This window comes from Aphelocoma coerulescens, chromosome 2, assembly GCF_041296385.1.
Source record: "Aphelocoma coerulescens isolate FSJ_1873_10779 chromosome 2, UR_Acoe_1.0, whole genome shotgun sequence".
Classification (NCBI taxonomy): domain Eukaryota; kingdom Metazoa; phylum Chordata; class Aves; order Passeriformes; family Corvidae; genus Aphelocoma; species Aphelocoma coerulescens.
Window position 1 is genome coordinate 68486484 of NC_091015.1, and position 26332 is coordinate 68512815.

Genomic DNA, 26332 nt, shown 5'->3' on the forward strand with positions numbered 1-26332 from the left:
ACCTGTTTTATTAAAATGCAGGATGCTGTAGAATTGCCTCCTCTTTTCTATTAAGATCACATATTACAAGTAAAATATTTGGGACATGTCTAAACTGCATCAAAACATAATAGAACTTTGACCATGACAGCATAATGCAAATGATTCTATCTCATTAAAATTTGTCACTCTTACAAGTAAGCTGAAGAATGACAAACTGAAATCTAGCTATAGTATCAAAGGTTGATTTCAAGGCATCTGAAGACCTCATTCAAAGATCAGTTGCTTGAAGCATTTATTGATAATATGTAATGCAGAATGACTATCAGCAGGGCTAAATCTGAGACTGCACAAAGTTACTCTTGTTTAACAGAAGGAAACCAAAAAACTTCAAAGTAACAGCTAGAACTAGGTAAACTAAGCCCGAGCAGCAGATAAAATACAATAGAAATCCATCCTTTTGAGTTGAGCTATTCATCAGCCTTATAAGAAATGTCACCAACTCTATGTTCAGGAAGGTGGCTTGTTATTGTTATGTCCCAAGGGAACCCTTGCATGGACAAACTTACCCAAAATGCTTATATCAGGGTGCTTAAAGACAGTGACACTATGAAACTTCAGTAACCAGACATACAAATGAACCCCAAGGCATTCATAACAGCACCTTCCTGTGTGGATTCTCTGATGTCTGTCTAGGATGAAGTCACACTCCTGCAAGGATACTAATAATGATACTCATTTTTGTTTATATTTTTGAGACTCACATTCCTTTCTTCAAAGTGACTGAAGTTGGCCTTAGGACTCAAAAGTTATTGAGGAGACCACAAAATTCTACATGAAATATGATTACCTAAGATTGTTTCTTTAAGAAACCAAACAGTGCTATTGTGAAAAAGAAAACAGAAATCATGCCACCATTTTCAGAGAGCATCTGGACTAATGCTCTTAGTCATATGGTTTACTTTCAGGTAGTAACTGCAAGGAGCAGGGCTTTTGGTTTTTTATGGGTCCCTGCCAACTCAAGATATTTTATGATTCTATGATTTTAAATACTGCATTTGACCGTCTCTTCACTAGCACTCTTCTCAAAGTGATTTGCAAGGCAAAATTATGTGTGCAAGATAAGTGTTTAAAAACACTTTCTCTGGAGGTGAATAGACATGAAAGGACATGATAAAAGTACGAATTAATTCTACGAGGGAGTAGTAAGATCAGAATATTTTTTCCCCCTCTCTATTAAAAGAATGCTAAAGTACATTTTGAAAGGAACTGAATAGCTTTATATTGAAACCTAAGGTTCGCCTTCAGAACTCCCTGTCATGAGTTGTAACTATATCTGATGCTATTGTGATTTTAAAAAAGATGTAGCATTTCAAAGAGAGAAAAACTATGTGCCTTACAAAAAAAAAAGAATCCAAAGAAACAGCATATGGAAAGAGAAATAACTAATGTAAAAAGCACAAACCAGCCTCTAAATGTCAGAAGGACAAATTTTAGCAGAACTGTACTATCAAAAAGCAAAGACTCACTATTCCTACAATGTGTCAATGTGCCAAAATACCAAGGTTCATCTTGAGGCTCCCTGCAAATATATGCTGCCTTATACTTACTACATTTTCTACAGTGGTGACAGGGATTCTTTTAAAGCACTACATTTTTAAGACAGGGCAATTTTTTCAACAAGGCTAGTCATAAACTGCACCTTCCAGTTGACATTGCTTCCCAAGAAACAGCAGCACACAAACAGCAGCACACAACATGCACACTCACTTTAGTAGTCACAGGGAGCATACCTATCACTGTTACACTCTTCTTTAAAGTCTCTACAATTTCCTCCTTAATCATTCTGAATACTCAAGCACAGCAGTTTTAAAATCAGCCCAGTCCTCTGTTTTGACCTAATAATGAATATCTTAGAAGCTGCTTTATCCAAGAGATCAGAATACTTCTGAAAAACTGTATTTCGCAACACATTTCTCTGACTGCAGGAGACACAATTACAAGTCTCCCTTAATCACATCACAAGGCACTAAGGAAAGCTTGTATGTCTGTCCTTAATCACACATCAGTGAAGTGCAATCTGAACTAGAAGTACCCCTAAGTAGCAAATCTTCCTCATATAGCTGGAAGAAACCATGAGGTTTTTTTCATATTTGGAAAAAAAATCCTTGCAGGCTGAGAAGAAAAACTAAGGCCTTTTTGCTCTTCTGCTATCTCCAAACTGCTTCTTCTGTGACCAACAACCAACCTTGCACTAAAGGTGGTTGGCTGGCATCTGCCTAGTACCTGCCTTATGGTGTCACTGACACCTCCAGTTGGCAGCACGTGGCCACTGCTTGATGCCTTAGGTTTTAGCTGTTATATTTTTCAAATCCTGTAGTGCTTAGCATGTAACTCTGAAGTTTCCTGTGGCCTGTTAACTACTGTTCTCTCATGGTAGTTAGGTATAACAAGCCTCTCCAAGCCTGCTCTCCAAGGATACCCAGATTTTCCTAGGCCCAAAATGTGTAAACTCACATCTTAAGAAGGGGGGATAAACTTGGGGTAATTACATAATGAACTGAAGTTTTAATTGGAGAATTGATCCTGATATGCAAATGAACCAAACTTATAAAAGTGTGAAGAACTCATGACCCAGGGTCCATCTTGGGTGTAGCCTTTGGCTTGCCCAGAGTGTACCTTTGAAGGCCCTTCAAATAAGTACCTACCTTTATTCCCTTATTCTTTTCTAGTCTCTGTTTTTAGGTGGCCATCTCAGGCATAAGCTAAGGGAGTAAGCATGATAGGATATCCATGTTCCTGGCTTCAGTGCCATGACACATCACAGGCTTATGTATTTCTGTGTGCACACAAGTGATCTCATGTTACAGTACTTCCATGTTATTACATGGCTATGTACTTCATGGCTATGAAGACTCCACAAACGACAGCATTATAAGTTTTAAAAGAGCTTATTAGATGTCTGGTTGACATATAATGGATTAAATTCAGTAATGAAGTTAAAATGAAATCAAAGTAAGGAAGATATTTGAACTTCTTAAGCCATTTAAGCTCTTGCAAATGACTATCTAAATGGAAGTCCATTTTTATTTCTAAGGCATAATCTATGAAGTACTCTGGGCTGGGGACCTGTGCTCTCTATGAATCACTGTCAGTAGTTCCAGAAATGAATTAGTTACACAAATTCGTGCCAAAACCCTGTAGAATTCTGTTGCATCTCTACTAAGCATCTAAGTTAATCTTCTGCTTTTCTTGGAAAAAAGGAAACACACAAGTTTTTCTCTGTTATGACTTGAACACCTAGTGCAAATCAGAACATAGCACTCAATCAAAGGACCCATTTAACTAAGAATAGGTCTTTCTCAACCCTAGCATCTTGTGGAGCAGAAGGTTTCTTTCTCCTTGGGGTCCTTGAAAGCTGTTTCCAAGAGAGAGATTTAGATGCAAAATATCCACATGCTTTAGATCTCTCTTGTGGAATACTGCATCAAGGAGAATTGAGTTTGGACTGAAAAAATGTGGATGCTGTTTAAGTTGAGGGCCTAAACAAGTATTTTCTTTAGGCTGATGCACAGAGTCTGAAGACTAAAATAGCTCGACAGTGGGAGAGCATAATTTATGTGGAAGTGTTACTTCTCAGCTATGAAGTTTTTAAGGACAGCTGGCAAGTAAGATAGATTTTATGAAGTTCTGCTTTGTTCCTGGGGAAAACACATTTTCAGCATCTTGTTAAATGTAATTTGAAACAAGATGTGTGACTTTTTCTGGCACAGCAATTCCTCTCATTTCCCATCAAATGGTTCTTGTCAAATTAGGCTGCTTGGAGTTATAGGCAAGGAACATTTCTCTCATTTTCTCTTCCTTGGGGAATCTAGCACAATATAAGTGCAACAACCAAAACATAGGCATCAGTTTATGATATGGGTCCTATTTTGCCTACAATAACCTCTCTGAAAAGCTACCATCATTTCTGTATTAAGGAGTGCTCTCTGTGAAGAATGAGTTTTACTCTCTAGCTTCCTATTATCACAGAAACTTTTATGCCACACTGCCAATATTCATGTTTTCCATTGTTCAGATTTTTTTTCCCACGAAGGATAGAAATGTAAACATTGAAAAATTTTCTTTGTTTTGGGCAAACAAAACCAATGAAGAACACTGATGGACTGCATGAACGGGGAAGAAAAGCATACTTAAAAATGACACTTACACTTCTTTCCTAAACAACTAGAAGAGATTATTTTTTCTCTAGAATATTAATAAAAGATTGAAGTTTTAGAAATTCATTACATGTGGGGCTAAATCAGTCTATTACAGATTTCTAACGTGTAAATCATGCATCATTTTTCAGAAGGAAATGTAAATTAAATTGAAGTAACAGTGTTATACTTACTGTAGCTAATTCATCAAATTTTCCAAAAAGCTCATTCAGCAGCTTCACCAGCTCTTGAGCAGTACACTGTGATGCCAGACTAGTGAACCCCACAATGTCTGCAAACAAAATGCTGTAAAGAAGGAAAAAGCACAGATAAATCAGTAGAGAAGATATCTTCACATTCTCGTTACTCTCTTTCATAGCACAAATGTGACCCAAGGCACAAACTCCAGTAAGTCCTGAAATATTACCAATAAAGTGCTAGTTGGAAAAAAAAGGGCAAAGATTCAGAAAAATAAGACTAGTCTGGTGCTGTCAACTGTTGTAGAGAACTCTCAGATGCTTTCAATACCTACATACCTATCTGGCAGACGAGGCAAAGCACCTCACTCATAGGGTCCCCAATGTGTACTCTAGGAGCGTGGTGGACAATTTATTCTCTTTGCAGCTGGAATCTCCTCAGCTGAATTGGTTTCAGAGACAGTTTTGCACTACTAGAGTTCCACAGCCAAACAGATAAACCTTGCATGAGGTTTACTATGTACCGAAAAATAGAGGTTAATAACTTGTGTGCAGTAGCTCTGTGATGTGGTCTTACAGTAACTCGCCGTGAGGAGCTAGAATCCACAATGTCAAGCCTCTCTTCTCTGTACTGGGCTGCCTGGCTCAAGTAAGTGTCCAGCTTTTATCAGTATTAGCAAGGTTTTAATGTCCAACAGTTTAATCTGCTTTAACAATCCCTACTAGCCAGTGTTGATCAAGGGAGATAATTGAAATAAGCACAGGTACCATTTGGTTGAGAGAATAGAAATTCTTGTGTAAATCACGAAACTCAAGAGAGTATGGTGCTGTTGTCCTTTCAACTCTTTAGATCCTTTCTGTTGGTAGAAATGCAGAATCAGCTGCAGGAACCCCCTGCATTTATCTCCAACACCCAGACTAGAAATGTCAAACAATTTCTGAAAGTGCTAATAAACTGTCCCATGATATATGGCCTAGGTATACTTGACATAGTGTAAGACTTAGCTTGCAAACTGTAAGTTGAATTAAACATTATGTACTCCCGTTCACCTCAACAAAGTTTCACTCTTTAAATAAAAAAGCAATACTATACAGCAGGCCTAATAAGTCTACTGTTTTCCATTCTTCATAAGCAAGTCTCAATGCTCCTTATATGTTACAAAAAATGGCAAATACAACTCCTATGGTTACTCTTCCTGTGGCTTAAAATCTCCATTGCTCCTCTAACACCTTCTGCTCAAAGTTAATAATCACAATAACCACTTGTTATTACAGCTACACATGGATTAGTATTGCCTTTTTTCTTCCACATTCCCATAGCAATGCTAAAATTTACTCTCCAGTCTTGCTGCTCTTACACTCATATATTAAAAAAAGTGGAAAACTACTTGGATTTTTAGGTTTTATTTGTGTAATAGTATTTTAGCTAAAATTTTTTAAAAATGTATTGATACCTAGAGTGTAGCTTAAATACTCTCCACTGAAAACATGACCTGTTTTTGCATAGTCAACTTCTACATTTGATAGGAAAACTAGCTAATTTTTGACAGAAAGCTACCCATTTTTTATTAATAATATTTTATACAAAAATATCTTGTTTCAGTTATCAATAAAAAAAAAGATCTTAAAACAATTATGTCCCAAACATTTTGAAATACGCATAATCTGAAGAATGGGATTATGCAACTGCAAAAGTTGAATGCAGTCATTCAAGTTTTATGTCAATTTTAGTTTAGTTTGCTATAGAACATTTCTTGTTACAATGAACCTGTCCCTCTGATCTTATGATACTTCCTTCTTTCTTAATAAAATTCATCTCAATTTCTAAAAACATTACTTTTTAAAAAAGAGATTGTAAAGACAGCTCTTTCAAGTAAAGTGTTACAAGGAATTACATCTACAGTTACCGATGATGGGTTCCTGCTAAACACTACACAAAGAAAACACATATAAAATAACTAAAACATAAACTAAACTAAAATTGACATAAATCTTGAATGACTGCATTCCCCACAGACTACTGCAACAAAGCATATATGGAAGATAATGTGTAAATACAGATTTGTAAGCATTGAAAAATAGTGTTTTTCTTTTGATTGTTCATTTCCCTCCTTACTTGCTAATGACACAGACAGGGAGTTAGTGCACCATCTACAAGTTTGCGAATGACACGTTGCTTTGTGGTGTGGTCGATAACACTGGAGGGCAGGGATGCCATCCAAAGCAACCCGGACGGGCTAAAGAGGTGGGCCTGTGCGAGCCCCATGAAGTTCAACAAGGCCATGTATAAGGTCCTGCACCGGGGCTGGGGCAATCCCAAACATGGATACAAATTGAGGCATTAATAGATAAAGACCAGCACTGGAAGGAGGGCTTGGGGGTACTGGTCATTGGACCAGTGTCAGCACTGTATGCTTGCAGCCCAAAAACGCAATTGTATCCTGTTATACATAAACGGAAGTGCGGCCAGCAGGTGGAGGGAGGTGATTCTGTTCCTCTCATGAGACCCCACCAGGAATTTCAGCACAGGAAAAACATGGACTTGTTAGAGTGTGGTTGTTCAGCCTGGAAAAGAGAGGGCTCCAGGGAGACCTCATAGCAGCCTTTCAGAGCCTAAGGGGGGTTTACAACAGAGCTGGAGATGGACTTTTTATCAGGGATAGGACTGATAGGACAAGTGGGAATGGTTTTACACTAAAACTGGGTAGGTTTAGTTTAGATGCAAGGAAGAAATTCTTCACTAGGAAGGTGGAACAGGTTTCTCAGAGAAGCTGTGGATACCCCATCTCTGGTATTCAAGCTCAGGCTGGTCAGGCTTTTGAGCAATACTTATGTATGAACCTGACCCAGACACAGAGACTGGACTAGATGATCTTTAAAGGCTCTGTTCAACTCAAACTATTCTATGATTTCATGATTCTGATGTTTAATGGAAGTTTCCTAAGGATTTTTTTTAAAGCTATCTAGACTATTTGGTTTGAAATGCCAACAGCTATTTCTAACTTGTTCTGGTATAAAACTTCTGAACAAAAGCAAAGCAGCAGTACTGTGAGCAAGTTCAAGAAGGGAAACACTATAAACAGCCAGTTGTCTCCTCTGCCACAAAGAGCCAAGCTGGTTCAGCACTGGCATATGAGCTACATACATCATTATCTCATACTCCTTGACCATCTGAAGCATTTCTGTGTTAACAAGCCCAGAGTTATCACTCCAGGACCTTCTGTATTCCTGTTTTCTTCCCCCATGATCCCAGCAGGCAGAACCTGCACAGTGACTGCAGCCCTCCTGCAGCACAGCAGGAAGCAGCTGCACCTGCTAGAACTGAGTGCAGAAAGCCTGTGGCTTGGTTTAAGACATTTAAGCTGCTTCCCAAGTGTGAGTATTGACAGAGCCACCCTTTTCTGCGTCACTCTATGGGGCATTCAGAAGGAGAAATCATGCCAAGTTACACAAGAGATTTGACAGCATGTAGGTAGTAAATGTTCACTTTTAACAGTACTCATTCATGTGTTTTGTGCACTTGAATAGTCCTGCTGTTTTCAATGGAGCCACTTGTATAAACAAGTACTCTGCAAAATAAGGAGGGATTGTATGCCCTGTTTTTTATTTCTATTTGGGCCATTTGTTTAATTAAAGTACAACTTACAGTAAAAATGGTATTTTAATGGTGCATGGTGCCTCAGAAAGGAACCTGTAGGACTCTTTTTGCCTCAAAGGTCAAACATAAGGAAAGTTTATTAATAATTTTATGTATGATTCACTTCAATTTTTAAGAAAAAAGTGCTCTCTAAAATTAAAGAAGGCTGTTAAAAATAAAAAAACAAAGGGAGGGTGTGTTTTTAACGTAATTATAATTTATGAAAACTAGTTCACTGCGAAGTCTTACAAGTTCAGAAAGACTATATAATATGTCTGTTCATAGGCATCATGATTCCAGCTTTTTAAAATGTTGGAATGGGTGAGTCAAATTTAAAAATTATTTAAGTTCTGATGGTTTCTGAAAGACAGAACAGACCAGAAATATTTGCACATTAATATCTGCAGATTGTGTTCTCGCTTCACACTGAGTCTCAAGAACCTCTAAAATGCCACAAGGAATCTCTTTATTAGTAGCTTTGAAACAGGCAGTGTGTTTCCTAAAATTAATATCTCTTCTTACAAAGCATCCAGTTCTATTTCCCGCTTGTAAAAATAAGGCTAAATGAACCTGCTGTACCAGAATTTTTAGCTGTTCAGTGTTCACTTTCTTTTTATCTCTTCAACATTGTTTGAGTCAAAGAATGAAGCAAGAAGTTGTGTGTTAATATAGCAGGTCAGCCATATCCTTATCCATCCACGTGTTGAAACAGTTTCATGAATATCCAATGTCCATTCCAAGAGAGACAAACAACAAAATGTGTTGAGCTTTCCATACAGGGCATATATTTGAGCTGAAATTAAATTTGAAATTTTCTTCATTGAATTATAGCTCCATGGAGAGATTCAGCCAGGACTAGCGAGTTTTTACAATAGCAACTGTACCTACATATGTGATCTGTAAATTCCTCAGCCCTGTAGGAATAAGAAAACAAGAAAATATGAATCTTAAATTTCTTAACCAAATCTTAGAAAAAGTATGTCTCCTTCATGTTACAAAACATATTTCTGAGCACCACAGTAGAGCTGGTCTGTTGGGTAGCCTTTATATGTAACTTGACATCTGGTTCTCACATTTTTCATGATGTCCTTGTCTGGGACTACCCCAGTAAAATAACACTTGTACTGTGTTGAAACAGCTCAAGGACTCTATACAGACTATTTCCTTCTGATAAGCCACAGATACTATATTAGTTTCAATTATTTTAGTTTTCTGATTGTTGAGTTTATTGTCTTCACTGGGCTAATGCTATACGTATTTGTATGTGTATTTGCATATCTTGTTTTGCATATTGCAATTGCATTAGGTTATTTGTCTATATTTAAAACACATGCCCTCATTTCTCACTGCACAGCAATTCTGTTCAAAAACTTTACAAGGTAGCAGATGTACTACACATCTGGGAAGAGATGATCAAAACATGACACATTCCCCTCCAGAGGCACAGTTGCAGGCAGTCATTCAACAACTATTGGGTAGTTGGCAAAATAGTCACCAACTAATTGATAAACCAGGGCTGTTGCCATGGTTATATGAAACATGCCAGTACTTTTTCCCAGTCCATCATTCACTTCTTACAGAGGTGTATGTATCTCCACTGTAATGTATCTGCCTGTGCTTTTCTGGGAGGAGGTAAAGAAGGTATATGTATGAATGTCTTATTTTTCACATGTAAGATTAAATATTCTTTGTCTTTTTTTCAGGCAGCTATTTAGAAGACTGAAACAGATGCTTTCTGTTACTTATGAAGGTATTTTTTTGCGGTTGGGGGTTTTATTGCTTTGGTTTTTTCAACAGATAAGGAATGGAAAAATCACATAGTTTACTAATTGCATGCCTGCCTCCTTCAGACTATCTTTTCTGAAGAATAATGCTCTGATACTTCCAGGTATTTGTGGGGTGAAAAAGAAAGCATTGCAAGAGGAAAAGTAAAAGTACAGCTCATTTTCTATTTTCCACTGTGTAGCTTTGGAGTTAAAAAAGCCTGGAATATGAATTACAGAGGGGCTTTTTGTTGGTTTGTTTTAATAGTAGCACTTTACAGAACACTTGATGTGAAGAGGACAAGTCACAAGAATACAGGAATGATCTCTCAGGTTTACCTGTTATAACACTGAACTGCCACTACCCAGAAGAAAAAAAAAAAAGTTTTAAACTCCTTAAGAAAGTAAAGCAAACACTTATTATTGGCACTGACCACCAGCAGCCCTGCCAAAAGCTAGGCACTGGTGTCAGGGTGGCACCTGCTGGTCCTTCGGATCTACACAGATCTACACAGTCACAAAACTTCTGGGGTGAAACTCTGGCTTACTCGGACCTGCTTGCCAGAGATTGCTGGGTATTTACTGGACACTATTTCACCCCATAAATCGGGGGTCTTTTAAATTATTATTATTATAATTATAGATTAGTTGCATTACTGAAATAAAAGGCAATACAGTTTCTTGCAAGCACAGATGGTGAAGGGAGGTCTCCTATTTTCAGTTCTCTTTCCTGAGGATCTTACCTGTGACATTAAAATGACCCCATCTTACTTGGGCTTCATTTGCCCCAAAAGTACCTTCTTAATGTCAGAGAATGAATTCATTTCTCCAGACAGGGTGTCTGGATTCAAAACCTTTTATGAACTCCACATCAAAGCAGTGAATAAGCCACAGGAGTTTTAGTATTTATGTGAAAAAACATGTCATGTAGGAAAAAAGACTACTCTTGAGGTTACATTTCAAAAAGATCTTAGCAAAAGGGAGGACTCAGAAGCACTATAATCAACTGCAAAGCAATGCTGTTTAAGATGACTATACACTAATGAATGCAGAGACTTGTGACACATACAAGATATAAATATACTAATCATGATGTAATTATCATTGTCTAGCCTTGACCCTAAGGGCAACCAACATGTAGTCCATAGCACTATGAGAACATAATTTTTAGACACAATTTTTATAAGTATATTAAGAAATGTGATCACCAAAGGGTCAAAGTAGAAGACACCCAAGCACCAAAATCTGGCATACCTGAGACTTGATTATCACAACTGACTGTGAATAAACAGACAGGGTATCATTCAAAGACTGAAGATTGGCAAGAAAAAAAATACAAATGGTGTTGGTGGGGGTGCAACAGAATAAAACCATGTGACATGAACAAGGAAAAGTGAAGGAGTGAGACAGCTCACTTAGATTTTGAATGTGTCATTTAGGAGCTCTCAAGTCAGGCTTTAACAATTGAGAACCATCAGATACTGTAAACAACACTGTCAGCTTTGCAGCATCAGCTCTGGGGTAGTGTGCACTTAGAACCAACTTCAAACTGATTGTTAAAGACCAGGAGTTTTGTATCCAAAGTGATGAGATTAACATTATGCAAGATTTAAACATTAGCATGAAGTGAACTACTAATTTTTAATTCAGTAATGCTTAATTTTACAGCGTAAAACTGACCTAATTTGGCAGTCTTCTGAACACTTCCATCACAGACATCTCTGATTCCCTTAGCAACAGAAATGCTTTTAGTTGCAACTTACTCACTAGGAAGTAGTCCTTGCAAATATTAAAGCCAGCTCAATGGGAGGTAGACTAAACCTTGAGAGAAGAAACTTAGCAGTGGATGAGGGAGAGGAGGATGTGCTGAAGTTTACTCCTTTGTCACATGAGTACACCATGCAAATCAAGGCAGCTCTGCAGCATCACTTACTAACACTGCAGCTTGTTTAGTAAAAGAGTGATACAAACTGAACTTTAATGCTGTTTTTGATGTGGAAGCAAGGCACTTGGCAGTAGTGTGATAAAACACAGACAAGGACTTTAATAAATTTGTTTCTGGAGGCAAAGAAGAATAACAAATGAGAATGCACTTTAAGAACAAGCAATATAAATGACAGCACTTGCACGCAGTCAGCTCTTAACAAGAGCAAGAAGTAGAACTGAGCTGTAGTCAATAATTTCTGAGGGGTAATGCTCATGTAATGTGGACAAATATACATTTCTTTAAGTTTACATCACACTTTCTTTTTGTGTTTCCATGCTATTACTCAGGAAAATCTATCACTTTTGAAGTAATTCATCTTACTATCAGAAAATATAAATGTGCAAAAACTACCATGCAGAATAAATACTCCTATTCACCCAAAACATAATACAGTACAAAACCAATGACTAGTCATTTGGAAAAATTTTTCAGTCTCCCACCCCTACTATTCTAAGACATTTATTGATTCAGGATTATCTCCTGAGAAGACTATTAAATCTTCCTAGTCCACCCATTCTTCCAGTCTGTATAAATGATAAATCTTCACTATGCTGCTTGGTTTTTTTCTCTGAACCCTGAATGCAATTATACATCACTGTCCTTGTACTAAATATTCTCTTCTTTAGTTTATTTCATGGGGTACATCAATCCTACCTAACATTGTCATGCCTTTGAATGTAAATCTTGTGAAAAATCCTTTCAGGAGGCTTCAGGAAGTCTTCCTTCATTTCCATTGCAACATTCCTGGGCAAAAGGCTCATCAAGAGACGTTCCTAAAAGAAAACATAAACAACATCAGTTTTGTGGTATAGTATGTGATCATTTTTCAAAAACTTTAAACTAGCAAACTGGACTTCTCTTAATCTACTTCCTTAAAATGTCTGCTGCATAAATAATATGAACCATTTATCTCAAACTCCTGAAAACTGTGTGGGTGTCTTTTTTTTAAGTCTTCTGCACTAAAAAATAAAACAACCTACAAAATAACAAAAAAAACCTACACAGAAAAAATCAGCTTCAAGAGCATATAATTATCCATTTTTTTAATTAACATCGCACTTCTAATAGTAACAACTTACTTTATGCTTAGTAGCCTTTATCTGTCTGGGAAAGACTTCCCAGGATCATTTGCTATCCTTTTGTGTGTCATATTTCTTCCTGGATATAATGAAAGTGTTACATTACAGGGGCTATGACAGCTGGTTATTAAGCAGTGAGAGTAGATGATGGATTTATCCACTGTCAAATTCAGTGGAACAGTAATCCCAGTTTTAATGACATCTTAGCCAGTGTGGCAATGTCTTTAATGAACTGCATCAGTTCATTAAAGTTGGCTAAACAAGCCTTCTTGCTATACTCACAGAGAAATTTTTAGCATGGGTCACTGACCTGCATAAAAAGGGTCTCTAATATTACGGATCTTGTCAGTATTGGCTATAAAGGCCCATGTAGTTTTTCCACATATTCTGGCCATTCACAGGTACCATCTCAAAAATCTGGAGCTGCTCTTCTTAGGTATTGTAAGGTGACCTTGGATACCTACTCAAGCTGTGTTTGCACCCAGAAAATGCTTGCCACTTAAAATACATTTCCAGGTTTATCCATCAGACCTGCTAGTTTCAGCCATGGCAACAGTGAATGAATTCACATAACCACATCCAATCTGGTTCAGGAATCTCAGGTTCCAGACAACGAGGGGTGAGGCTAGAGCAAGGAAGATGTACCCTTGCTCTAGGGTGGAAGAAGATTAGGTCAGGGAATAATTAAACAAACTGAATAGATTTAAGTCCATGGTCCCTGACAGGACACATCCACAAGCACTGAGTGAGCTGTGAGATGTCACTGTAATGCCACTCTTGACAGTCAAACATGGTGACTGGGATAAGTGACGCAAGACTGGAGAAAGAAAATGTCAGTTCTCTAGCCAAGAAGGGCAAGAAGGAGGACACAGAGAACTGCAGGCCAGCCAGTTTCACCTTGAGTCCTGGAAAGTGATGAAGCATCTCATCCTGGAAACGAGTGTGGTTAGACCAGATGACTTCCAGAGTGCCCTTCTGCCTCAACCATTCTGTGATTCTGTTATCTGATGATCAAGAGCCACTGTAATGGCAGGTGCAAGATGTCAAAAAGCACATATTTTGGCCCAACCATATCCTCCTTTTCTTTACTTGATATTAAATAAATAAGGAGAAAAAATTAACACTGAGAAGAGGGTATCTGCAAGTGCTTTGTGTTGCTTACATTCACACATTCACCAGATAAAGCCATCAAATAATATTCAGTTTATTCAAAGGTTTTTTGGTTTTTTTTACAGTTTCTTCTGGAAGACACATCGAAAGAAGGATTAAATTAATCTTTGCAGAATTGCCCTGGTGATCTTTAGACTGAAGTTCTGTCACGTTTGTGGTGGTCACATTGTCTTGAGGCTAAGGATCATTAACCAACTCTATTTCCTACTCTTCTTATACGTATGTGGCAGGACATCCCTCCCTGTCACAGGAGAGCTTATCTGCTCTGTCCAGCAGCTGGTTCATAGCTCCGAATATTCTCCCCCCTCACATGAATTGGTGAGACAACCCAGGCCAGACAGATGTCCACCAGTGAGTTATCTCTGGCGCCAAGGAGGTGAGATCCACAGCTGACAATAAACATCTCACCTTGAGAGCGAGATGTAGACAGATAAGCTAGGAATTCCTGACTGAGAGACACGTTACTTTACTAACTATAAAAGCTACACTAATTTTCATGGAGGTAGAAGCCTCCTACACATACTCTGGAAATGTGCAGGACTCCTCCCGCAAGTTCGGATGTGAATTCTTGGTTACTTTCCTGGGAATTGAGAGGAAGGATTCTATGTGTGCCCATCAGCAACTCGATGGTAAGATACATTGAATCCTAATCTATACTGTTTCTTCACTAGCTGTAATATAGGTACTGGTGCACTGTAAGTTATCTACTAGTAGTATTTCTTTTGTTTATCCTGTGTAGTAAGTAATCTGTTAAAGTCTTATGTCTGTTAAATTTGTGTTTATTAAATAAATAATTCATTTTGTAATAGACCTAATTGGCCATTATTAAGAACCTGCGACTGAGAGCAATCTGGGTTGCAGACCGCCCCAAACAGAGCTACTGCCAGAAATCTGAGTCAAAGGCACGACTTCCTAAAGCTCTTCTCTCCATTCGTAACAATGTACACCAAGAATATTGCAAAGAATACGATGGAATTAAATAATTGTTGACACTTTATACATATAGAAATTTCCAAGTAACCAAATTATCTAATATCACTAAAAAATGGTTATTCACTGTAATTTTTATGTTGATTTAATTAAGTAGGCTTATATTTCTGCAGCAGAATTGTATTTGGGTAACCCAAATTTTGGGTTACAATCCAAACAAGTATTTTTTCCACAGTGGATCTTATGAAGCTTTTGTGTCACACTGCTACTTGTGTCTTAAAGTTGATTTATTATGTTAAGATAAATATACTGGGGTCATCAAATGAGCTGACCACCTCTCAGACAATACCCACACAAGAGAGGAATTTGGACTGATGGTTAAATTCTCTGCTGCTTAAGATGGCATAAGTGATGCTGGAATTTCATAAGTACTGCTCTGGATGAGAAATTTACTATATCTGATAAGGACTAAATTTTCTCTTTAGCTTCTCTTTCAGTGAACATATTAAGTAAGATCTTTGCCATTTTGCAGAAATGGATTAGTAAATTCCGAAACTGTTATGGAGAGAGTGGGTTTTGGACTTTTGTTTCCTAGAAACTCAGACTTTACCAGACAAAAAAGCAAACAAAAATTATACTGACACTCTTCCAGAGACTAGTGCTAACTGAATAGTTCTCCTATGGTCTGCAAACACAATTACAGTACGTGTAAAAAGCTCACAGATAATGTCTGCAGAGCATGGCAAATAACACGGAATCCAGGGAAGTAATAAGAATCATTACTGTGAAGGCAGCATTGGAGAGCTGTGGGATGCAGCACCTGACAGCATTGAAATGTGCAGATGTCAGATGTACTAAGGGAGGCTACAAAAGTAATGATTCCTATACATGTTAGGCTGACTATAACAAAACCTGAAGGGAGCATATGAAAATCCTCTATCAAATTGTGATGGCTTGCTTTTTTTCATTAGAGATGAGAAAAAAAAAATATTACTGATGAAGAATCGTAGAGTCTATATAAAGAGGGTTGGAAGCCTCAGACTCACCAAGTGAGGAAAGACTCAATTATGGCTTTCTCAAAGGGCAGCCAATGATGACCTTTCAGACCTAGAAGGGAAGCAGCACCGTGGCTGTAAGGATTTGTCACTGAAGGGGAGACTGGAAAATGTAAGAAAGAACCCTGTTATGCAAAGTATCAAAACACTGAAGATAAATGAAAAACATCATCCAGTTCTCCAGAAAGAATATAAGAAAAGTCTCTTCTATTCATGGCAAAATCCCATCTGTCAAGCAAAGTGGTATTGCCCTTCAGGACAGCCTAAGGAATGCTTAAGGACTCAGAGCTTTAGAGCAGCAAGAGGGAATTCAAATACACAAAATATAGCTTTTGGAAGGTTTGGGAAAGGGCTTTGCCTGGATCTATTTAGCAAGTCCTATGATTTTTGTCCAGTTTTTTTATTTTCTCCTGTATGGCTAATCTGATTATAAAAACAATCTGGAAACCAGGCTAAAAGGAAAACTAGGTGTGTAGGCTGCATAGTGCATTGAATGGAAAAAGTGACAAAACTAATGGAAGACCACTCACATTTATGGTGACATTCATGCTTGAGTGATTGTTGCCTCTAATAGGGTCGGGTGATGACAGGAAAAAATAGAAAGTAACACTGTGAGCACCAATCAGTTAGCAACAACTTTTACCAAAATCAAACAACACTCATGTTGCAAACCTTCTAGCTGGTAACAAATTATTTTGTATTGAGGTAGCCTCAACATGAGATACATTCCTAAACACAAAGTCTAGTAGAAACAAAACGTTTCTGCATTTTATTCTTTCTCACTGGTTCACAGTGTTGTTTAGGATTATTACAGCTGTTTTCTACATAGAATATTAAATTTTGGCCATACAACCAACTTACACTATTTTAGGAATTTGTACACTCTTCTCCTGCTGTAAATCTTCACTCATCATTAAAAAGTGAAAGCACATGATGAAAAAAAAGATTATTTTCAGATATTGTAATTGTAAGTCAATGATTTTGCATTCCCTGCAGCAATCTCACTACAAAAAGAAAATTCTAGATGAGGACCTAGATCTCCTTCTTTCACAATATTTTACGCTCCCAGTCCTGTTCTGGGATTTCAAATGCCAAACTGGGCTGCCTCTGCCAATTGTACCATCTTCATTAATAATGATTTCTGCATTACTAATGAAGACTTAGCTGTTTTTGAAAAGGACACTCAATTTAGACAAACATTCAAATTTCTTTCTCCCATAGCAATGCAGCATCACTGGAAATCAGAGGAGGAACAAATATTTATTTTGACCCCAAGGCAAGTCAAAATGTGCATACCAAGCCAGTTAGGAATTGCTCAGTGCTACCTTGGCCCTATTCAACAACTAGTACCATTATGCACATGACAGAGAAGGAAAATATGCCAAGGCAGTAAAATGGATAGGAAAAAGTGTTTCCCATTGTTAATGGACAAAAAGACCCTATATTACTACTTGGAACATTCTCAGCCCTATTTACAAGCACAAGATCCTGGACTGCAACTTGCATTATGAGTTGGACCCAAAGAAAAGGTTTAATAGTTATTCAAGACTTGACTAGACAAAGCCACAGTTTACCAGACCTGGTGTTGCTGGCAGTCCTGCTTTGAGGGAGTGGTTGGACTAGATGATCTCCAGAGGTCCGCTTTGACCATTGTGTACCAAAGGAGACAGCAGCACATGGACCAGGAGAGGAGGGTGCCTGAAGCCTCCCGGGGAGGCCTGAAGCCATCTTGCTATCTCACCACACACAAGTGAGGCTTCTAAAATGGAAGAGGAGCTCAAGGCTCAGCACCCTCTAGCAGTTGTGTGATTTCTCATTTCTGAGAAGGGAGAGGAAAGAAGCAAGCAGAGACTATTGAAGAAAAAAAAACCCATAATCTGCATGCTCTATTCTGCCGGAACACTCTCTTCAGCTTTCTCCAATATGGAGGTTTCTCACCACAATTCCCTCTTCTATCCCCATTCCTGCCCTGGACAGCCTCTCCCACCAGCATCCTGGCTCTGCTTTTATGGGAGTCCCCAGTGCATATTCCTAATACACTTCTTGTGCCTGCCTCCCAATGAAGATGCCCGTCCCCTTCCCATTTTGAAAATCATACTCTTTTCTCATTTTATTGCTCATTCCAAACACTTGTAATTTACTCAAAGTCCTTTGAAATTTTCACCTTGATTTAGAATAATTTCATGCAGCTCCCCAAACAGCGTTATGCCATTATTCCTATTGTACAAAATGATTCATTTTAACATCTGTATGGGAAATGCCTGTGACACATTTTCAAATTCTTTCAGCAGGCTGTAAATCATTTCATGAATCCACACTCCCCTCATCAGAAAAGAAGGCTCCAAAGCACATAAATATCTTAAATGTTCCTAGCCAGCATCCTCTTCTTTCTCTCCAGCTGCCCAGTGTGCAGTTGAAAGACTCCTCACAAATTTCTACCCAAAAACTGGATACACTTGCTGTGTTTCCCCATGCTAAGTTGTATTCCTGTAGTTTATCATGTGAGATACAAAGAAAACAAAATGGAAATGTTATTTATAGTCAGAGAAGTCTACTTTATCAAAGGAAACAGTTGTCATTTTTTCTGAGATAAGCAACCAAGCTGAGAAAAGCAACCAAGGGAACTGTAGCATTGCCTCAGAGCTGTAGGCTCTTGTGTTTCTCTGGTTCCTTGAATCTCATTGCTCATTGTCCTCTCATCCTACTGTACATGCACATCTGCTGGAATTCATTTTGAGAACGAAGCTACAGTCTGGAAGGGCCATGTAGAAAAGTGTACTGCTTTGCACGATTTTCAATCCCATGAGAACGAGGCTGTAACAGATACAGCTCCATCTCTTTCAGCCAGCTTTGTTAAATTCCTCCTGAACTGCTCCTTCCAGCCAGCCTGCTGGCACTGCCTTCACCCATCAGGGAGTCTGGGCCATACACCTGGATGGCAGAGAGCTCTGTCTTGTGGAACCTTCTCTAAATGGGACTTGGATGTTCCCAATCTAATGCTGGGGAAAGCAGTAAGTCCGGATGGCACGCCAGGTCCTGGTCCTTTTTCACCCTCTCTAGGACTGAACCACATTATTCAGGATAGACTTCATGCCCGTGTTACCTTTTTTTTAGCATTATCATAGGGACTTTAGGAAGGAAGAAAGTAAAAAATAAACATGACAAAACCAAGTTTGACATATTTATTTCTTGGTGGATAAAACATGAATATTTTTGTTTGTTATAGTAACAGTCCAACAATGATGACAAACAGGAAAAGGACCTCACAAAAGAAAGGAGAATTTGATCATCTACTCTACAAAACTTTTTACAAAATGGAACATGAAATCTAGCCCAACAATTTCTGCTGTCTATCACAGATCTTCTTTCGTTATATACTTAAATGGAAAGTACCACCATATTTTAAAACAAATTTTTCTCCCTAGAGAAGACAAGCATCAAACATGCATGTAAAACATTAATAAGACTGTTTCAGAGTCAAGTCATCTATATAATTTTGAGATTCCATTCCTACTTAGTCAGCAGGGACTCCAAAGTACATCCTAAATATTACCACCTGCTGCCTAATAATACCGTGATACCATGTTCAATTTTGTATAATTTTAAACACTACATGTTAGTGGGTTCACAAGCTCTGTCACTCTTATATTACACTGCACAGCAATTTTAATTTCCCTTGAGGAAAAATAATAAAAAAAAAAGGAGACAGAAAAGAAGCCAATGCAATGCATGGAAGAACAATTTTGTGTACAACTATTAGGATTCACTTATACTTCTTGTAAGCTGGAAAACAAAGGCAGCAGATTTCGTTAATGAATTATTGCAAATTCAACTATGCTATGCCCTTTCTTCCGACTAAGTACATGTAATAGTGCTGTTAAAGATGATGATCTTCCAGATGCCACAAGGTGGCAATGTTTCAGAACAGTCCTGAGATCTCTTGGAAAATTCTATTAATCAGCAAGTCATTACTACAGTAATAATCATAAAAGACCATCCATAAAAGAGCAGATACCTAATGCACAGATTGTGAGTATTAGGAGAATGGCTAACAACATAGTTATGGTAGATGATCAATACATTCTGTATTGAACTGCAAGATGCATTCAGTCTGAATACAACTATACCAGGCCACTCTGACGTCTTTCTATGGTTCAGTGATTATTTTTGTATAAATAAAGGAAAGGAAGGATGTATCAACAGAATAGTGTTTAATGAGGCATTGATAGTTTCCACATGGAACATTGTTAGTTACAATGGAGATGGTAAAGCCTTGGGAAAGAATTAGGAGAGCATGAAGTCTTGGCTAAAACAGAAGGCAATGGGCTTCATGAAGTGCAGAAGCATTGGGATGGAGAGTGGGCATAAAGAGACCATAAAACTGCTCAAATGTATAAAGTTCACAAACATCATTCAAGAAGAAGCATGATAAGAATGAGAAAAACTCAGTAGCACATTGTACTTTTTAGGTACCATCCAGAAAACATGTGACCTAAATAAGTGTCAGGGACTGAAATGGTTCATGCCTTAAACATTGTTATGAAGGAGTTTTACCCAGTATGGCAAAAACTGTATAAAGAAGCTACAACGACAGAAGCCCACCTCTCCGTGAAGATGCCTGACTGGAATTTTAGACTGTGAGTTAAGCTGCCCAGATAAGATAAAGGGGACAGTATTGTTCAAGCATCTCAGGCTGAAGGAGAAGAATGCATCCACAAGAAAGTCAAACCCAGCAGCTGCGGCTGCGCAGAGAATCATCTCTGTCTGAGTTTGGGGTGGGGAAGACCACAGAGGCCAGGTTTACACAGACTCCCCCCACAACCGCAGGAGTGGGGGAAGAGGTTTCCAGTGTATGGCATAACCTCTGCTCAGAAGGCACTGAACACTCATCCTCCCTGACACAAACTGGCCCAGCTGTGAACCCCCAGCCCCACAGGCCACATCCTGGAGAAGGAAGATGAGGGGGTGTCATAATTCATCAAAGACCCCCAAAGTGCTTACCAGACTCATTCCTGAGGCCTTGCACTACAGGACTGCATGTGATGCAAAGTGACACAACAGGTCCAGAGTCTGCTGCAAGAGACTGTGTAAAACTGCGCCCCCCCCAGGGGAGGCACCTGGGCATTCCCACCTGGCCTGAGCATATATTAATCCACTGGATTCTATGCTTTTTGGGGGACCCTAACCACCAAGAAGACCAGATGGAGAGGATCAGTCAGACTATGGTGGGATCTGTGGAGTGGTGATATTTTCTTTATTCTGTCTCTGTCTTCCTTTCTCTTTATCTCTCATATTTATTATCAAATAAAATCCATACTATTGACTTTGGCATATGGTCTCTTTTGCACCTTAATTCGGGCAGAGACATTTCAAATAATTTTAAAACTAGACCATAACAATAAGTTGGAAACCTCTACATGTAAAAAAAAAAAAAAAAAACAGATACCCTCTGATCACAGAATATCTATGGAATATGTTCGTGACACTATCCTAAAAAGGCAAGTGTGATTCCTGAAAGGAGTAGAAGATTAAAAGTAGGCTAAGTTGAGATCAGCTCCACAAATCTTGTTCAGATAGGAACAAGAGCTGAGAAAAGTTATGAGAATAAACAAGAAAACTGAAAGCATAAAAAGCATAACCTGTCTTTCTAGTTATCTTCACATCTATTAAATCAGAGTGCTCTAGAAATACATCAGTAAAGATTAATCATGAGAAAGGCTAGCTAACAGTTGATACCAGATATAAACTGCCAACGAATAAATCATGCTGCATCCAAACTACGTTAGTCTTTTTACTTTCGCCTTTAATATTCACTCCCTCTGAAACCTCACTGGTAATATCCAATGTGTCCACAAAACTATTACAGAAACTATTGACAGGAAAAAGATCATACTCATTTCAGTTAATGGAAATCTTTCTACTGAAAGTGAACATGAGGGAGAAGAAGCTAAATTCTCACAACCAAATAGTGCTTTTATAGTTAGGGCATATTTATTTGCCTCACTTTAGTGAAGGCAAGTAGTCATACAGATATAATCAGACCATTCTCTAGAGCAGATAACTTGAAAATCTCCTTATGCTTGGCAGGAAAGAAGGAAGAGCATTTCTGCAGTACATTGCCAGGGACAGGTATTTCTCAACTCCAGCAGTGTTAGTTTAATAAATATCTTTGTTTCTATCATGCTTCAGTAGGATTTTAATAAGTAGGTTTTTAAGGGTATATCAACAAAGATGAAACTTTGTTTTGCACAGAAGAGACCTGCACATACTTTTCTAAATCTTCCTATGTGGAAAGAAAACATTTCGCCCCCTGTCCTGCAGAGTCAGGAACACTAGTTTTCATCTTTCAGTGAAAGGATCCCTTCATGGTAGCACCGAATGTATGAATACGTAGTTTGAGTATATATGTTAAAAACAAAAAAAAGGCACACTTTAAGCACAAACTCAAAAAATATAATTTATTAATTAAAAACATTTTCTGATTCAAATAAAGAGGGGTCTTAAAATTACCACAAAGAGCACTAAGCATCTGCTAATGTCATGATCAGAGGGAACACAGAAGTGCTAATGCAATTCCTAGGGCAGCCTGCAGATGAGACATCTGTGAGCTCAGACTTGCTAGAGGCTCAAGTCCCACGCAGAGTCCTGCGTTCCATCATGAACAGGACTGGGTCAACAATCCTGTTATTGTATTTCTTCTTCTGAAATGTGAGGAAGATGGAGTCACAAGCAGCATCAGCTTTACGCCTTCCAGGGTAAATGGAAGAGCAGACAGATCTTTACTGGCTTACCCACGGTGTACTGTTTCCTCTACAGTTACAAGTGCATGTCCTTCCAATCCACAGCCATGTCTGCTTTGTTCCACTGATGTAACATTGAATATCTTGATTAGGCAAGGATATATTCCTCAGGAAGAGAATGTCAGAGAGCTCAACCTTCAGCAAGATAGACACATCCATCTCTTCTGCCCTCATTAATGCTTCAGCCCCCAACTAGTGGGATTTTTCTTGAAGAACATGTTACAGCTCAAGTTGGTACTGGGACTGTGTCACTCTCTGATTTTCCTCTGGCCCATGAGTTATGACATTCTCCTTCCCCACATTCCTTCTGCAAAACCCAGCTATCTCCACCAACTCTACATAGATATGTGGCAAATATATGTGGTCTCCTCTGGCACCTGCCTGAGAAACTGAGCCAACATAGGGAAGCAGTGGGAGAAAGGCCACTAATATCTTCTGTTTTCTTTTCTTGCTGCTAGAGCCGACACAAGCTGCAACTGAGAGGCCAGAATCAGTGGAACTTTGAGGACACAGTGCTGTGCTAGTACCAGTGCTTTACAGCACAGCTATTATCTGATACAGCATATATTTATTTAGAGTTGCAGCAGCGACTCAGTATCAGCACACGCTCTTTTTTAGTACAGATCTTTGCTGGTGGCAGAACAAGCTTGAACTCTTGAGTAAAGATAAGCTTTTTGATTGCTAGTGATAAAAACTGAGCCCACTAGTGGGTGTAAGCAGACTAAGGAATGAAAAAACCCCAGGAACCTGAAGTCAAAAAAAGTAATTTTAGAACCTAAGAAAGACATACTAAGGGGCAAACAGTTAGCATTTCCTTTTTCAAGGACCATAAATGCCTTTAGTATAGCAATAGGAAAGACCATCATGGCACAAAACAGTGAAATAAAATAGATGTCTGAATCTCCAAAGACTAAGATATAAATATGGTTTGCTTTGAAAATCTAGATATTTTTCTAATTTAGATTAGAAAAATCTAAAAGCTTTTGTCCTTTGCTATTTGTCCTTATTTTGTCTCTTCATAGAGCACAGGAGTGAGCCTAACCCATAGCAGAAAATCTCATTGCCATCCAAAGGGGAAGAAAAAGGACCAATCGCTAATATGCTAAGGAAGCAAAGAGTGTATTCACACACTTAAAATAGCAAGTGTGACTCAGATTTAGTTCATTATTTCCTTGTCAGACTGGGAAATTCCTAATCAAATGTCCCTGAAGGGGAGCTAAACCCAAATGAAAGAAGTTTATATTGAAGAGGTAATGGGGAACTGAAACCTTGGAAAGAATTTAAATCACACAACAGACAGAAGTTCATTTCATAGAATGGCAAACCTGATGAAAATACTACCTTAGAATGTATTTGTTTTGCCAGTTAATGGGGTGTAGTCTCGCTCTTTTCCTCCATAGACAGTTGCCCAAAAGAAACAGGCAAAAAATCCACAAGAGCATGTGTGCCAGCAGCATATACTTTCATATATTGGAATGAAAATAAACTGCCCAGCTCAGTATCCTGTTCATGGAGATAATCTGTGCTTAAGCGGTAACATATCATATGGCAAACTGCACATGTGGCAGTGCCAGCGGTTGTGACATGGAACACCTAGGTTGCAAAACAGCTGTCTATGGTGGAACCACCCTGTGTTTGAAGACTGGCACAGGAAAACTGCCAAACTTGTGTAATGTGTTAGCTAACTTTTTGTTACAGTTAAGACTCTTCTAGAAGTGAAAACAATTCTGTGAACAGCAATAAAAATACATGTAAGAGACTTTTCTAATGACATTTTAAAGCTTTCTATGAATTCCTGCTGCTGAGGGAAGAACATCAGGATTCACTCCTGAGGTTGCTTTACTTCACACGGTGGCGTCCTACTAAAATGCATAATAATATTGCATTAGTGTTCACACAACACTGCATCTTGGACATTACTCTAAATTTAGGAATCAGCTGTAAGAAACTCTTTTGAATTATTTGTCTTACAATTTAACTTCAGAATCTGATGCACTATAGCCAGTGTGCCCAATTATGATAATTTGCCTTGGCAACTGTTATTCATGATGTTATCTGCTGAAAACTGGTATCTGCCTAAAGCTGTATGGTTGTGCGTTTTTAATCATCTAATAAGGACAGGTTTGTGTGATCCTGTTCATCCCTCCTCCTCCATTCTCTCTAATTGAAAATACACAAAGGAAGTAGAAAAAATAAACTGAAAAATTCAGTCAAACACTAGCATATTTGATTGACGGTTGAAAGAGAACATACTATAACTTTTCTATTATTTATTCCAAAACTCTTAACAGCCAAAGTATTAACAGGTTTAGAATTATATAACCACTAATTTTTAAGTTATCAGTTTATCACAGGATCATTTAGGTTGGAAAAGACCTCTGAGATCATCAAGTCCAACCTCTGGCCAGACACCACCTCGTCAACTAGACCATGGCACTGAGTGCCATGTCCAGTTGGATTTTTTGAACACCTCCAACGATGGCAGCTCCACCACCTCCCTGGGCAGTCCATTCCAATGCTTGACAACCCTTATCATGAAGAAATTCTTCCTCATGTTCAACCTGAACCTCCCTCGGTGCAGTTTGAGGTCATGTCCTCTCGTCACTTGTTACCTGGGACAAGAGACTGACCCCCTGTAGTGGTTTGGCCCAAAATACTCATTACTGCTTATCTTCTGTGAGATAAGAATTAGGAGAAATGCAAAGCAGGCACCAAACTTGAAAGAATATAAAGAAGTTTATTAACAGACCTAAAAGAGGGAAAAAAAATTATACCACCTTCAGAACTCTCCTCCTCCCCCCACCTTCCTCCCTTCTCTCACTGACAATGTAAAAAGACAACCCTTGAGATGTTCAGTCTGTTTACCACTTCCATAATAACCTTGGCCGCAGTGGAGGGTGGGGGGAGCTGAGCCGCTCTGGCTGCGCACAGCCCTGCTGGTGGGGGTCATCCTAGAGCTGTGGGCCGGGCCCACTGGCCCCCACTCGGGCCCTGCAGCCATCTGTCCAAGCACCGGAAATGAGAGAGAGAGCTGTGGGGGGGTTTGTCTATTCTTAAGTGTGTATCACAGAGGCGGTCACAACTTTAAGTGGCTTAAAGAATTGTCCATATTCAAACTGCCCAGCTGATAGGTTCTATCAGGTCCCAGAGGAAGCTGTAAGCACCCCTTAGCAAAGACATCCCTTCCGGGACTATGCTTGCTAACCTATGACACCCCCACCTGGCTACACCAGGCTGTGGGGAGAGATAAGATAGAATTGGGTTGCAAGCTGTGGGATGTGCCTGCAGAGGCACATAGCGGTACAAAGAAGCACAAGGCAGCACAAAGGAGCTTGTCTCCACCGGACCCTGGGGGGAGGAGGTGTCACTTGGCAGACCCCCACAGAGAGGAGGCTGCCGGGAGCTGACAGACAGGTGAACAGCGAGTGATCACCCCATAGAAGGACACTGAGAAAGTGTGTTGCTGATGTGGCAACACAGGATAGGTCACATAGTGAGAATTGCCATGTAAGGAAATACTGTGCCTTGGAAAAGTG

General features: G+C 38.9%; 1 protein-coding gene across 1 annotated transcript in view; it reads right to left on the bottom strand.

Annotated features, from left to right (window-relative positions):
* ADCY1 (adenylate cyclase 1) overlaps positions 1-26332 on the bottom strand; it is a 146465-nt gene that overhangs the window by 69067 nt on the left and 51066 nt on the right. The window contains exons 3-4 of the mRNA XM_069005864.1: positions 12417-12535; positions 4373-4484 (exon numbers count right to left, since the gene is read on the bottom strand). Of these exons, the coding sequence (XP_068861965.1) occupies positions 4373-4484; positions 12417-12535 (231 nt within the window). The remainder of the gene's footprint in view (positions 1-4372; positions 4485-12416; positions 12536-26332) is intronic.